Raw genomic sequence first — 15,546 nt, 5'->3', positions numbered from 1 at the left:
CAAAAATATGTTGTTATGTCAGCAAGTGTTGTCTCAGAACAGCCTTTGGAGGATGTGCATGTAAAGTTGACAAGAATAGGAGGGAACGACCAGCAAACTTATTGAGCAACCTGGACTGGATCTGCTTTGACAGCAACAGAGCTGAAATGGGAACACACAACAGCTAAGACAGAATAATGAAGTGACAAGGAAAGAATAGTCAATAATGTGGGCGGTCTGTCTGACCAATGCATTATTCACTACAACGCCTACCTACCTGCAATACATGACCAAAAGTATGTGAACATCTCATTCCAAAATCATGGGCATTAATATGGAGTTGGTCCCCCATTAGCCGCTGTAACACTCTTCTGGGAAGGTATTCCACTAGATGTTGGAACATTGCTGCGGGGACATGCTTCCATTCAGCCACAAGAGCATTAGTGAGGTTGGCACTGATGTTGGGCGATTAGACCAGGCTCGCAGTCGCCATTCTGAGTTGTTCAATGGAGTTGAGGTCAGGGCTCTGTGCAGGCCAGTCAAGATCTTCCACACCGATCTCGACAAATAATTTCTGTATCGACCTTGCTTTGTGCACGGGGGCATTGTCTAGAATGTCATTGTATGCTATAGTGTTAAGATTTCCCTTCACTGGAACTAAGTGGCATAGCCCGTAACATGAAAAACAGCCCCAGACCATTATTCCTCCTCCATCAAACTTTACAGTTGGCACTATGCATTCGGGCAGGTAGCATTCTCCTGGCATCTGCCAAACCGAGATTCGTCCGTGGGTCTGCCAGATGGCGAAGAGGGATTCAACACTCCAGAGAACGCATTTCCATCGCTCCAGAGTCCAATGGTGGCGAGCTTTACACCACTCCAGCTGACACTTGGCATTGCACATGGTGATCTTAGGCTTGTGTGCAGCTGCTCGGCCAAGGAAACGCATTTCATGAAGCTCCCGACGAACTGTTCTTGTGTTGACGTTGCTTCAGAGGCAGTTTGGAACTCGGTAGTGAGTGTTGCCAGTGAGGATTTTTACACACTACGCACTTCAGCACTCGGCGGTCCCATTCTGTAAGCTTGTGTGGCCTATGACGGTGCTACAGTGAAAGTCACTGAGCGCTTCAGTAAGGCCATTCTTCTGCCAATGTTTATCTATGGAGATTTCATGGCTGTGTGCTCGATTTCATAACCTGTCAGCAACCGGTGTGGCTGAAATAGCAGAATCCACTAATTTGAAGGGGTGTCCACATACTTTTGTATATATAGTGTACCTTCCCTACCTGTGTACTTCTATTTACTTAGCAGATGTAAGCCATTGCCCTAGGAATTCCAAAAAGAATAAGAGGATACTTTGAGTGATATCTTCCCGTTGAAAATGAAATGTGTTTGTTCGGTAATGAATAAAGCATGTGCTCATCAGAGAAGAAGGTGGGGATGCTGAAAAATACTGAAAGAAACATGAGCCAAACATGAATAATTAAACTAAACCTTGACATGTGAAGTCATTATGTTCTGTTGCAGACTCTTGTATGGCAGTGTGCAGGATGCGTTTATGTTAACATGTCTAGAAAATGCCTTGACCTCTCTCTGCCCTGATGCTAGAGTCAGTAGGTTCTGAGGAACATACAGTGGTTCTCAAGCAGTTATGTTTTTAAAGTGTTGAAAGTACCTGCCATATGTAAAACTAACAGAAATGGCTGAACAGAGAATAGTTGAGTCCAATGAAAGAGAACACAATTGGCACCAAACAGGGCTGTATAGAAGAATCAATAGGACATTTCTGTGGACAGAAAACTGCAGAGAGAGTTGAATTAGTCAAAGTGCATCGACACCCCCAAAAAAAACGAACTTGCTTTGCTGAGGGGATTTCTATTTTGCTGATAAGCCCAGCATTGCATTGTCATTAAAAGGTGCTTTTAATTCGTTTAGAGGATTGGACCAATTTCATTTAACCATCAAAAATCTCCCCACCCACTGCGACACATTTGTTGTCAAAATGCAACCGCTAAAACATATCTGAGACCAAAGTGTTTTTGATATATGTTGTTATTGAACCGTCATTACTGAGCAGATGCATCCAGCACTGATATCAGTCATTGGACAGTACAGGCTCTGATTAAATCTCAATTACAGATAATCCCTGTGGTGGCTGATAATGGCATTTCAGATGCAGGGAACTTGGCAATCAATGTGGAATGGTCACCATCAGAGAGTTCTGAGAGCTCTTAAAGACATGGAATGAAATTGGATTAGAGCAACAGTTACAACAATAAATCAGGATAATGAAAACAGGGCCGAGTCAATTTAAGGGAAATGTAATCTCCATTGGCTAATCATGCACCATCCTTATCGTAACATTTCCAATATGGTTGAATACTCACCTGATTTATTGTAGTTGTTTAGGTTAAGCTAAATATTGATTGTTATTAGGTGGGACTTGCAAAGCAAAAGTCTAAACTTTACATCTTCGTCATACTTCTTCTTCTTCTTCTTCACGCTACTCCTCTTACACCATTTAAGCTAGAAACGCCATTCAAACTTTAAAACCTGTGGACCGGTCTGGATTGATTTGCTTACATTTACATTTATATATATATTTTTTGTCCATTCTAAAGCTCCCCATTGTGACAGCATGGCTTCAACATTCACTGTAAACAATGTAACTTTTGACATAACTCAGGTACTTTGGCCACTTGCCCAAGAAGTTAGACAAAAGGTTAGAGGGTATGACATATTGGTCTACTTCCCTACAGTGGTTTAAAGTAAGTCAACATTATTTAAAGTACTACTTGAGTCAGTTTTTGGGGTATCTGTACTTTACTATTTATATTTTTTGTTAACTTTTACTTTATTTGTCACGATCGTCGTAAGAAGCGGACCAAAGCTTCGTAAGAAGCGGACCAAAGCGCAGCGTGAATGCATCATTTTAATGGATGACAAAAACACAAAGTAAACTGAACAAAACAATAAATGAATAACGCCCGTGAAGCTATATACCAAACGTGCTGACACAAGCAACTAACATAGACAATCACCACCACCCACAATGACAAAACAGGCTGCCTAAATATGGTTCCCAATCAGAGACAACAACTAACACCTGTCTCTGATTGAGAACCATATCAGGCCAAACACAGAAACAGACAAACTAGACATCCAACATAGAATGCCCACTCAGATCACACCCTGACCAAACATAACATAGAAACATACAAAGCAAACTATGGTCAGGGCGTGACATTACTACATTCCTAAAGAAAATAATGCACTTTTTGCTCCATACATTTTCCCTGACACCCACATTTTTTCGTTACATTTTGAATGCTTAGCAGGACAGGAACATGGTCCAATTCAACCACTAATCAAGATAACACCCCTGATCCTCCCTACTGCCTCTGATCTGTTGGACTCACAAAACCCAAATGCTTCATTTGTAAATGATGTCTGAGTGATGGAGTGTGACTCTGGCTATCCGTGAATAAAAAAATAAAAAAAATTGTGCCATCTAGTTTGTTTAATATAAGGAATTTGATTTATGATTTATACTTTTACTTTAACTTCTGATACTTAAGTATATTTTAGCAATTACATTTACTTTTGATACTTAAGTACATTTAAAGCATAATATTTTGATACCTAACTCAAGCAGTATTTTACTGTGTGACTTTCACTTTTACTTGAGTCATTTTCTATTCAAGTACAGTGCATTCGGAAAGTATTCAGACCCCTTGACTTTTTACATATATTATTTAAACATGGATTAAATTGGGGGGTTTGCCGCCTCATCAATCTATGCACAATACCCCATAATGACAAAAAAAACACGTTTTTAGAAATGTTTGCAAATTTATTAAATAAAAAAAAATATATATATCACATTTACCTGATTGGTGGAGTGCTGCAGAGATGGTTGTCCTTCTGGAAGGTTCTCCAATCTTCACAGAGGAACTCTAGAGCTCTGTCAGAGTGACCATCAGGTTATTGGTCACCTCCCTGACCAAAGCCCTTCCCCCCTGATTGCTCAGTTTGGCCTGGTGGCCTACTCTAGTGGTTGGTGGTTCCAAACTTCTTCCGCTTAAGAATGATGGAGGCCACAGTGTCCTTGGGGACCTTCAATGCTGCAGACATTTTATTGGGCAAATGCACACTGAATACAACAGGTGTAGATTATACTGTAAAATGCTTACTTACGAGCATGTTCCCAACAATGCAAAGATAAAAAGTAAGACAAATATTTGCTAAATAAAAAAGGAGATAGTAACACAATAAAATTAGTAACGAGGCTATACTGTGCAGGAGTATGAGGTAGTTGAGGTAATTGAGTTAGTACAGTGTGTTCATGTACATATGGTAAATGTGACTAGGCAATTGGGAATATATAATGAACAGAGTAGCAGCAGCATATGTGAGGTTTGAAAGTGTGTGTCGTCAATATGCATGTGTGTGTGTGTGTGTGTGTGTGGGTGTGGGTGTGGGTGTGGGTGTGGGTGTGGGTGTGTGTGTGGGTGTGGGTGTGGGTGGGTAAAATCAAGTGAGTGTGCATAGAGTCAGTGCAAAGAAAATAGATAAATAAATACATTATAAAGGGGGTCAGTTTCAATAGTCCGGGCAGCCATTTGATTAATGTGGTGATTTGTTGTAGCAGGCCAGTGGGAAAGTCTCCAACTCAATCTTCATGATCAACAAATTGAGATACAGAGAAACAATGATATTGGGAAGACACACAGTTCCCTCTCTGCAGGCTGCAGATCGAAGAATATGCTTTTATTTCTCTAACAGTATCTATTAACTAATTCACTGGCATGTTCCTCAGATTCTAACCTTTGTAAAGCAATCCAAATCTGTTTGCTTCAGAAATATGCCACATTGATATGAAGTAGATAACTAATTAAGATATTAGAATGAAGTGTGTATTTTTATTTATGAGTGCACTATTGTGGAAGATCAATCAATATGTGTTATTTTATCAGGTAAGTTGAGTGAGAACACATTCCCAACTAGGGACTGACCAGGACCAACCCTGCTAGCTTCAGAAGCAAGCCAGCAGTGGGATGCAGGGTGGTATGCTGCTGGCTAAGCCATGATGTAACAACTCATGTATACTCTACAAATGTTCTGCAATTATGTATTTTCAACAAAAGAGCATGCACTTATGATGAGCAATTCCCTGATAGTACAACATGGAGAAAAATCTAGAATAACGCGTGAAGCAGAAACCAAATCTCACATGTACTAGTGTTGCACCCTTATGAAAGCCATTGACCTGGATTACTCAACATTCATCTGCAAAAAATGCATAAAATATCAATCTTAACCGCTGAAGACTGAGGATGTGGAAGAGGGCATCTCCAAAGCAAATAATTAGTCTAATGTAATGTCATAGACATGATCATATGCAGTTGAAGTCGGATGTTTACATACACTTCGGTTGGAGTCATTAAAACTTGTTTTTCAACCACTCCACAAATTTCTTGTTAACAAAATATAGTTTTTGCAAGTTGGTTAGACCATCTACTTTGTGCATGACACAAGTCATTTTTCCAACAATTGTTAACAGACAGATTATTTCACTTATACATGTAATTCACTGTAGGTCAGAAGTTTACATACACTAAGTTGACTGTGCCTTTAAACAGCTTGGAAAATTCCAGAAAATTATGCCATGGCTTTAGAAGCTTCTGATAGGCTAATTTACAATTGGAGGTGTGCCTGTGGATGTATTTCAAGGCCTATCTTCAAACTCAGTGCCTCTATGCTTAGCATCATGGGAAAATCAAATGAAATCAGCCAAGACCTCAGAAAAAAAAATTGTAGACCTCCACAAGTCTGGTTCATCCTTGGGAGCAATTTCCAAATCGCTGAAGGTACCACGCTCATCTGTATAAACAGTAGTATGCAAGTATAAACACCATGGGACCACACAGCCGTCATACCGCTCAGGAAGGAGACGCATTCTGTCTCCTAGAGATGAACTTCCTTTGGTGCGAAAAGTGCAAATCAATCCCAGAACAACAGCAAAGGACCTTGTGACGATGATGGAGGAAACAGGTACAAAAGTATCTATATCCACATTAAAAAGAGTCCTATAATGACATAACCTGAAAGGCCACTCAGCGAGAAAGAAGCCACTGCTCCAAAACCGCCATAAAAAAGCCAGACTACGGTTTGCAACTGCACATGGGGACAAGGATTGTACTTTTTGCCGTAAAATTGCCGTAATGACCATCATCATTAAACAAATCATTAAATTCCAGACAGAAAATATTTACACAAGAAGCAATCTAATATCACACGGACAAACTCTCAGTCTTTTAGTAAGTTCACCATTCTACGATTCTCACTGATAAACATCGCACGGCATTTCAACACAACGGCTCTTTATGTCATTTTTTGATCTGATCAGTCAGCACCAATTTTTTTTCTAATGTAATCTAGTATCATTTAATTTCAATCCAATAAGCAAAAAATAAAACTGTACCAATCTTCATGTTAAACTACTTAAACTACTTGCAAGTTGAAGAACATCATCCCAACCGTGAAGCACGGGGGTGGCAGCATCATGTTGTGGTGGTGCTTTGCTGCAGGAGGGACTGGTTTACTTAACAAAATAGATGGCATCATGAGGGCGGAAAATTATGTGGATATATTGAAGCAACATCTCAAGACATCAGTCAGGAAGTTAAAGCTTGGTCGCAAATGGGTCTTCCAAATGGACAATGGCCCCAATCATACTTCCAAATTTGTGACAAAATGGCTTTAGGACAAAGTAAAAGTATTGGAGTGGCCATCACAAAACCCTGACCTAAATCCTATAGAAATTTTGTGGGCAGAACTGAAAAAGTGTGTGCGAGCTAGGAGGCCTACTACAAACCTGACTCAGTTACACCAGCTCTGTCAGGAGGAACGGGCCAAAATTCACCCAACTTATTGTGGGAAGCTTGTGGAAGGCAACCCGAAACGTTTGACCCAAGTTAAACAATTTAAAGGCAATGCCACCAAATACTAATTGAGTGTATGTAAACTTCTGACCCACTGGGAATGTGAATAAATTAATCAAAGCTGAAATAAATAATTATCTCTACTATTATTCTGACATTTCACATTCTTAAAATAAAGGGGTGATCCTAACTGACCTAAGACAGGGAATTTTTACTGGGATTAAATGTCAGGAATTGTGAAAACTGAGTTTAAATGTATTTGGCTAAGGTGTATGTAAATTTCCGACTTCAACTGTAGCTTTGAAGGCCTCTCTACAGGGCTTCCCTATACGGAGGGCAGGCGGTGCCTGGGACGTAATGGTGGACTGAATCAGCTATGAAGAGTCAGGCAGTGCTGGAATGAAACACTAATTAAGAAATGCAGTCGTGTGTGCAGGCGGAACTAGTCCTAGCTCTGCTCGCAGCATGCCAATGAAGGCTGGCTTACCTCTCTGTGATCAGGTAGCTCACCAGGATCTAATTAGACCATCTATCTGCAAAGGGAATGAGATTACAGGACAGTGCTGGGCACTGCGCTGCATTCGTTACGTGTCGCAGTAAAGGCAGGCGTGTAGGTCATAGCTAAGTCATTACGTCTATTCAAATTGATCAAACTCTGACACAGCGTATTAATAGAACAATAAAAAAAGACGACATCAAGCAGATAGCTGCCTATAGTGTTATATTCTGTGGCCGATCCACTGGAGACTGTTTTTATGAGACTAACGACCAGAAAACCACTTCATGGTAGACGGATGAATAATTGTATTTATCAGTATCTTTTCACAGTTTATCTCGTCTCCAAATGGCCATATTCAACGTTTAATCCACTCTTATGCTAACGTACTGTCAGATGCCTCAGGTCATCCAACAAAACTAACACCCAGGATGCAATGAAGGTTCTGACTGGTTCAGCCAAGAAACGCTGGCGAAGCACTGACACTCATCATGCCAAGGTGGCATCCGGATCAGCCTGTATCAGTCATTTCCTATAACCTACTGGACAGTACCACATCTTCTCACCTGGAAATTGATATGCTGCAGGAGAGTTGATGATCAGAGCCAAGAAAATTGATATGTTGCAGGAGAGTTGATGATCAGAGCCAAGGAAATTGTCTTTTCATGTTTTTTTTCTAACAAAAGGGTGGACTTTTCAAGACTGCAATATGTGTCAACAGTTAAGCACAGCTGCAACTATCAGTGTACTACATGTGATGAATAGCAATATACTATATAATCTAGCTATAATGGCTACAGCCTTGGGGGGGGTCAACAGTAACAATGAACCATCAACCTACAGGGCCCCAATGTCAGTGTGCAGGTCTGCCCATTGAGTCTGTAGTGATAGGATTAGCTAAGAGCCTACAGGGCCACACTGCAAGTAGCCCAATGTCATTGTGAGAGAGCCTGACAGCCTCTGGCTTTGTCCCAGATGGCACCCTATTCGCTATTTAGTGCACTACTTTTTATCAGGGCCCTTGTCAAAAGTAGCGCACTAAATAGGGAATAGGGGGACATTTGGGATGAAGCCTCTGATTCCTCTGCTCCTTGGGACACACTGAAAGGATCCTCACAATGCCAAGGAAGCCAGGCCAGCCAAAATAAGACAAATCTATCAGTCTGCCTGGAATAATGCAGTGTGTGGCAAGGCCAGTGAGCCGCTGTGGAGGTCAGTGTTCCTGTTGGCTTCCTGTCTGTGGGAGACGGCTGAGCAGATCTGGATTGGAATCTCTGATGCAGGGCGGTGGAAACGTGAACCCCCCCATGGATCACCGTTCCTTTTCTTTTGGTGGCTGTGTGACACACTTCACAGTTTCCTCAAAGGTTTTCTTCTTACATTGGATTTTTCCAACAGAACTGAGCGGTAGGACCGTAGGACCCGACTACTTGGCTGTGATGGCGTGTACAGTACAATATCAAGTAATACACAAGGAACGACTGATTCAATAAAAGTCGATTTTATTGTAGTGCTCTTCGGCTCCAACATATTTAAGAGGAAGGAGAATGGAACATGTATAATGAACAGTTACCACTCAATACTATCGTCTTTAGACATTATGAAAACGGTCAACTAGCAAAATGTGTTTAGTTATACAAATACTTCATATTTATATAATTTCAAAAAATATAAATATATTTTCCCCCAAAGTAACTACAGTTTGCTGGTTAGCACTATGTAAATGCATTGCAGGTTATGAATGTTAAAAATATAACAATGCTTATGGTGGCCTGTTATTTTGGAACTTAGATCATACTGCATGTAAATAATAGGTAAACATTGTGACAGCCCCACCCTATTTCTGATGTATTTGATACATTTACTATACACAAATAATATAAATATAATCTCATATAATATAATACTGTCTAGTACCCTACTTCACCCATATACCCATTTACAGTAGGCTCTCTGTGGAGAATATGGCCTCAACAAGCCCATGTCATGCCGGACTGTCCTTCACATGCATCTCAGACAAAGTCATATACAAATCATACAAAGCCATTGTCCACTATTCTACTGCTATAGTTTATATATCCACTGTTCTGAAAGCCTAAGGGAAATAGCCACTAACTTAGCAACCATATACATTAGAATTTCCATAATAAAATGTATTATTAAAAAAAGGAAATAAGTGCTTTGGGGGAATGTCCTTGTGAGACCTTAGCTCAGATATTGTCCATTTGAAATGTTCATCCCATTGCATGGGCTCCTCTTGATGTTCAGAGTCTCTTGGCCTATCAAGTGAGGATAGAGGCGGGACTTCATTGAGCGTCGTCGACTGTTCCCGGTTGTCTGGTGCTCTTCCTCATCATCTTCCTCCTCCTCAGCGCTGGATGTGTTGCCATTGACCTCAGAGTCCAGATCATTTCTGTTGGGCTCGGGGAAGCTGTCATTCCGGTACTCAATTTCCTCTACACAAGGTGGCTCATCATCCTCGAAGCAGCTGGAGAGAGAAGAGCATAGGAGAGGAGAGGAGAGCAGAAGAGAGGAGAGCAGAGGAAAGGTGAGGAGAGGAGAGGAGAGCAGATGAAAGGTGGAGAGGAGAGGTGAGGTGAGGAGAGGAGAGGAGAGGAGAGGAGAGGAGAGGAGAGGAGAGGAGAGGAGAGGAGAGGAGAGGAGAGGAGAGGAGAAAAGAGGAGAGGAGAGGAGAGGAGAGGAGAGGAGAGGAGAGGAGAGGAGAGGAGACAGTCAGTTAACCAAGGAAATGGATGGCTTAATGAAGGGAGTGGAGCAGAGTACAGTAAATCAATAACTACCGTTTTGGTGATTAACACCACCAAAAGCTTCCATACATTTCCATCTCCTCTTACACACTGTGACATGTCAGTTCTACCACCTTGCTTCACAGCACAGTCATAGTTCCCCAGTCATTTCCAGTGAGCCTGAGCTCATTGACATCCTTGGCATGAGCCACAGACTCAGGCTGTAACTCATTCATATCCTTAGAGGGGTTATTACAGACAGAAGCAGGATCTGAGTACTGCAAAGCGAGCATACACTGTAGTAAATGCTGGGTTTGGATTGGATGTGTTATCATTGAGATGTCTGATTAGACAACACAATATGTAGTGTCGGGAAAAACGCCACTACTTCCTCAATATCAGAAATGTTGTGTCCAAAAACCACATTAGTGTAATGCTGTTTGAGATTATGCTAGTTGCAATGCAAGCTGAGGTCATGCTGCTGGATTGGTGTCTGTGTGTCACTGGAAGTTCCTCAGAGGAGGAAGGGGAGGACCATCCTACTCAGTGATTTTCAGAAAAATAAAATAGTGAAACATAGATAAAACTATACTATACTCAATCACTTTTTATAGCTACTGTTTACAGGCCTCCTGGGCCATATACAGCGTTCCTCATTGAGTTCCCTGAATTCCTATCGAACCTTGTAGTGATAGCAGATAATATTCTAATCTTTGGTGAAAGTCCACAGACCCATTCCAAAAGGCTTTCGGAGCCATCATCGCCTCAGTGGGTTTTGTCCAACATGTCTCTGGACCCACTCACTGTCACAGTCATACTCTGGACCTAGTTTTGTCCCATGGAATAAATGTTGTGGATCTTAATGTTTTTCCTCATAATCCTGGACTATCGGACCACCATTTTATTATGTTTGCAATTGCAACAAATAATCTGCTCAGACCCCAACCAAGGAACATCAAAAGTTGTGCTATTAATTGACAGATTTAAGATTTTTTGATGCCCTTCCAGATTCCCTCTGTCTACCCAAGGACGCCAGAGGACAAAAATCAGTTAACCACCTAACTGAGGAACTCAATTTAACCTTGCGCAATACCCAAGATGCAGTTGCACCCCTAAAAACTAAAAACATTTCTCATAAGAAACTAGCTCCCTGGTACACAGAAGATACCCGAGCTCTGAAGCATGCTTCCAGAAAATTGGAATGGAAATGGCGCCACACCAAACTGGAAGTCTTCCGACTAGCTTGGAAAGACAGTACCGTGCAGTACCGAAGAACCCTTACTGCTGCTCGATCATCCTATTTTTCTAACTTAATTGAGGAAAATAAGAACAATCCGAAATTCCTTTTTGATACTGTCGCAAAGCTAACTAAAAAGCAGCATTCCCCAAGAGAGCATGGCTTTCACTTCAGCAGTGATAAATTCATGAACTTCTTTGATGAAAAAATCATGAATATTAGAAAGCAAATTACGGACTCCTCTTTAAATCTGCGAATTCCTTCAAAGCTCAGTTGTCCTGAGTCTGCACAACTCTGCCAGGACCTAGGATCAAGAGAGACGCTCAAGTGTTTTAGTACTATATCTCTTGACACAATGGTGAAAATAATCATGGCCTCTAAACCTTCAAGCTGCATACTGGACCCTATTCCAACTAAACTACTAAAAGAGCTGCTTCCTGTGCTTGGCCCTCCTATGTTTAAATAATAAACGGCTCTCTATCCACCGGATGTGTACCAAACTCACTAAAAGTGGCAGTAATAAAGCCTCTCGTGAAAAAGCCAAACCTTGACCCAGAAAATATAAAAAACTATCGGCCTAAATCGAATCTTCCATTCTTCTCAAACTCACTGCCTTCCCGAAGACAAACAATGTATACGACATGCTTCAGTCTGGTTTTAGACCCCATCATAGCACTGAGACTGCACTTGTGAAGGTGGTAAAATGACCTTTTAATGGCATCAGACCGAGGCTCTGCATCTGTCCTCGTGCTCCTAGACCTTAGTGCTGCTTTGATTACCATCGATCACCACATTCTTTTGGAGAGATTGGAAACCCAAATTGGTCTACACGGACAAGTTCTGGCCTGGTTTAGATCTTATCTGTCGGAAAGATATCAGTTTGTCTCTGTGAATGGTTTGTCCTCTGACAAATCAACTGTAAATTTTGGTGTTCCTCAAGGTTCCGTTTTAGGACCACTATTGTTTTCACTATATATTTTACCTCTTGGGGATGTTATTCGAAAACATAATGTTAACTTTCACTGCTATGCGAATGACACACAGCTGTACATTTCAATGAAACATGGTGAAGCCCCAAAATTGCCCTCGCTAGAAGCATGTGTTTCAGACATAAGGAAGTGGATGGCTGCAAACTTTCTACTTTTAAACTCGGACAAAACAGAGATGCTTGTTCTAGGTCCCAAGAAACAAAGAGATCTTCTGTTGAATCTGACAATTAATCTTAATGGTTGTACAGTCGTCTCAAATAAAACTGTGAAGGACCTCGGCGTTACTCTGGACCCTGATCTGTCTTTTGAAGAACATATCAAGACCATTTCAAGGACAGCTTTTTTCCATCTACGTAACATTGCAAAAATCAGAAACTTTCTGTCCAAAAATGATGCAGAAAAATTAATCCATGCTTTTGTCACTTCTAGGTTAGACTACCGCAATGCTCTACTTTCCGGCTACCCGGATAAAGCACTAAATAAACTTCAGTTAGTGCTAAATACGGCTGCTAGAATCCAGAATAGAACCAAAAAATGTGATCATATTACTCCAGTGCTAGCCTCCCTACACTGGCTTCCTGTCAAGGCAAGGGCTGATTTCAAGGTTTTACTGCTAACCTACAAAGCATTACATGGGCTTGCTCCTACCTATCTCTCTGATTTGGTCATGCCATACATACCTACCTACACGTACGCTACGGTCACAAGACCCAGGCCTCCTAATTGTCCCTAGAATTTCTAAGCAAATAGCTGGAGGCAGGGCTTTCTCCTATAGAGCTCCATTTTTATGGAATGGTCTGCCTACCCATGTAAGAGACGCAAACTCGGTCTCAACCTTTAAGTCTTTACTGAAGACTCATCTCTTCAGTGGGTCATATTATTGAGTGTAGTCTGGCCCAGGAGTGGGAAGGTGAATGGAAAGGCTCTGGAGCAACGAACCGCCCTTGCTATCTCTGCCTGGCCGGTTCCCCTCTTTCCACTGGGATTCTCTGCCTCTAACCCTATTACAGGGGCTGAGTCACTGGCTTACTGGGGCTCTTTCATACCGTCCCTGGGAGGGGTGCGTCACTTGAGTGGGTTGAGTCACTGATGTGATCTTCCTGTCTGGGTTGGCGCCCCCCCCCCCCCCCCCTTGGGTTGTGCCATGGCGGAGATCTTTGTGGGCTATACTTGGCCTTGTCTCAGGATGGTAAGTTGGTGGTTGACCACCCTCTAGTGGTGTGGGGACTGTGCTTTGGCAAAGTGGATGGGTTTATATCCTTCCTGTTTGGCCCTGTCCGGGGTGTCCTCAGATGGGGCCACAGTGTCTCCTGACCCCTCCTGTCTCAGCCTCCAGTATTTATGCTGCAGTAGTTTATGTGTCGGGGGGCTAGGGTCAGTTTGTTATATCTGGAGTACTTCTCCTGTCCTATTCGGTGTCCTGTTTGAATTTAAGTGTCCTCTCTCTAATTCTCTATTTCTCTCTTTCTTTCTCTCACTTGGAGGACCTGAGCCCTAGGACCATGCCTCAGGACTACCTGACATGATGACTCCTTGCTGTCCCCAGTCCACCTGGCCGTGCTGCTGCTCCAGTTTCAACTGTTCTGCCTTATTATTATTGGACCATGCTGGTAATTTATGAACATTTGAACATCTTGGCCATGTTCTGTTATAATCTCCACCCGGCACAGCCAGAAGAGGACTGGCCACCCCACATAGCCTGGTTCCTCTCTAGGTTTCTTCCTAGGTTTTGGCCTTTTTAGGGAGTTTTTCCTCGCCACCGTGCTTCTACACCTGCATTGCTTGCTGTTTGGTGTTTTAAGCTGGGTCTCTGAGATATCAGCTGAGATATCAGCTGATGTACGAAGGGCTATATAAATAAATTTGATTTGATTTTGATTTGATTTACTATCTTCACATACCGCCAAATAACTGATTAAAACACATTTTTTGCAATGAAGGTCTAGAGAGGCCACAACAGCACCCTCCAGGGCAGCACCATGATGTAGCCGTCTCCTCTGGGTACATTGACTTCAATACAAAACCCAGGAGGCTCGTGGTTCTCACCCCTTTCCATACACTTACAGAGTAATTATCACTGTAATTATCTGTACAACATCCTCCAACCTATCAGAGCTCTTGCAGTATGAACTAACATCTTGTCCATCCAATCACATGATCAGAGAATTAATCTAGTACTGAAAGCATAAACTACAGCTAGGTAGCACTGCAGTGCATAAAGTGTGGTGAGTAGTTGGCTCAAAGGGAGAGAAGAGTTTGGAAGAAATTAATTTCTTCCAAAAATTAGGGAGAAGCAACAGAGAGAGAGAGAGAGAGAGAGAGAGAGAGAGAGAGAGAGAGAGAGTTTGAAAGAATTTGAAACGATAAAAGATTAAGAAAAAATCTAAATATTTATTGGGTGAAAAGCCAAAATGTGCCCTCCTGCCACAACCTGGACAGCCAGTGAGAAGTGCAAAGTAATGTCGATAATATTTCCTGTTATGTTTTTTCTTTCATACTCTGTCATGTGTCTTCTCAGTCATATTGACACTGGTCTACTACCATTGCTTTAATGTATTGTTGTTCTGATTAATATTGTTGTTGTTAATGGTAATCCCATGTCCACTACTACTATTATTATTGCTGTTGGTCCCACCATTTATATATATATATGAATATACAGTATATACAGTGCCTTGCGAAAGTATTCGGCCCCCTTGAACTTTGCGACGTTTTGCCACATTTCAGGCTTCAAACATAAAGATATAAAACTGTATTTTTTTGTTAAGAATCAACAACAAGTGGGACACAATCATGAAGTGGAACAACATTTATTGGATATTTCAAACTTTTTTAACAAATCAAAAACTGAAAAATTGGGCGTGCAAAATTATTTAGCCCCTTTACTTTCAGTGCAGCAAACTCTCTCCAGAAGTTCAGTGAGGATCTCTGAATGATCCAATGTTGACCTAAATGACTAATGATGATAAATACAATCCACCTGTGTGTAATCAAGTCTCCGTATAAATGCACCTGCACTGTGATAGTCTCAGAGGTCCGTTAAAAGCGCAGAGAGCATCATGAAGAACAAGGAACACACCAGGCAGGTTCGAGATACTGTTGTGAATAAGTTTAAAGCCGGATTTGGATACAAAAAGATTTCCCAAGCTTTAAA

At 41.6% G+C, this 15,546-nt stretch overlaps 1 protein-coding gene across 2 annotated transcripts in view; it reads right to left on the bottom strand.

Moving 5' to 3' along the window:
- Window positions 1-8,904: 8,904 nt before the first annotated feature.
- Window positions 8,905-15,546, bottom strand: part of agbl1 (AGBL carboxypeptidase 1) — a 161,174-nt gene continuing 154,532 nt past the window's right edge. For both annotated transcript variants that reach the window (XR_016487780.1, XM_036953095.2), the window contains one exon: window positions 8,905-9,907. Coding sequence is in view for 1 of the 2 variants with exons in the window: in XM_036953095.2 (XP_036808990.2) it covers window positions 9,625-9,907 (283 nt within the window). In the remaining variant the exon portion in view is untranslated. The remainder of the gene's footprint in view (window positions 9,908-15,546) is intronic.

The sequence above is a fragment of the Oncorhynchus mykiss genome, chromosome 2, assembly GCF_057628025.1.
Source record: "Oncorhynchus mykiss isolate SJ-2025 chromosome 2, ASM5762802v1, whole genome shotgun sequence".
NCBI lineage: Eukaryota > Metazoa > Chordata > Actinopteri > Salmoniformes > Salmonidae > Oncorhynchus > Oncorhynchus mykiss.
The sequence above is the reverse complement of the archived record's forward strand: the minus strand, read 5'-3'. Positions and strand labels throughout refer to the sequence as shown.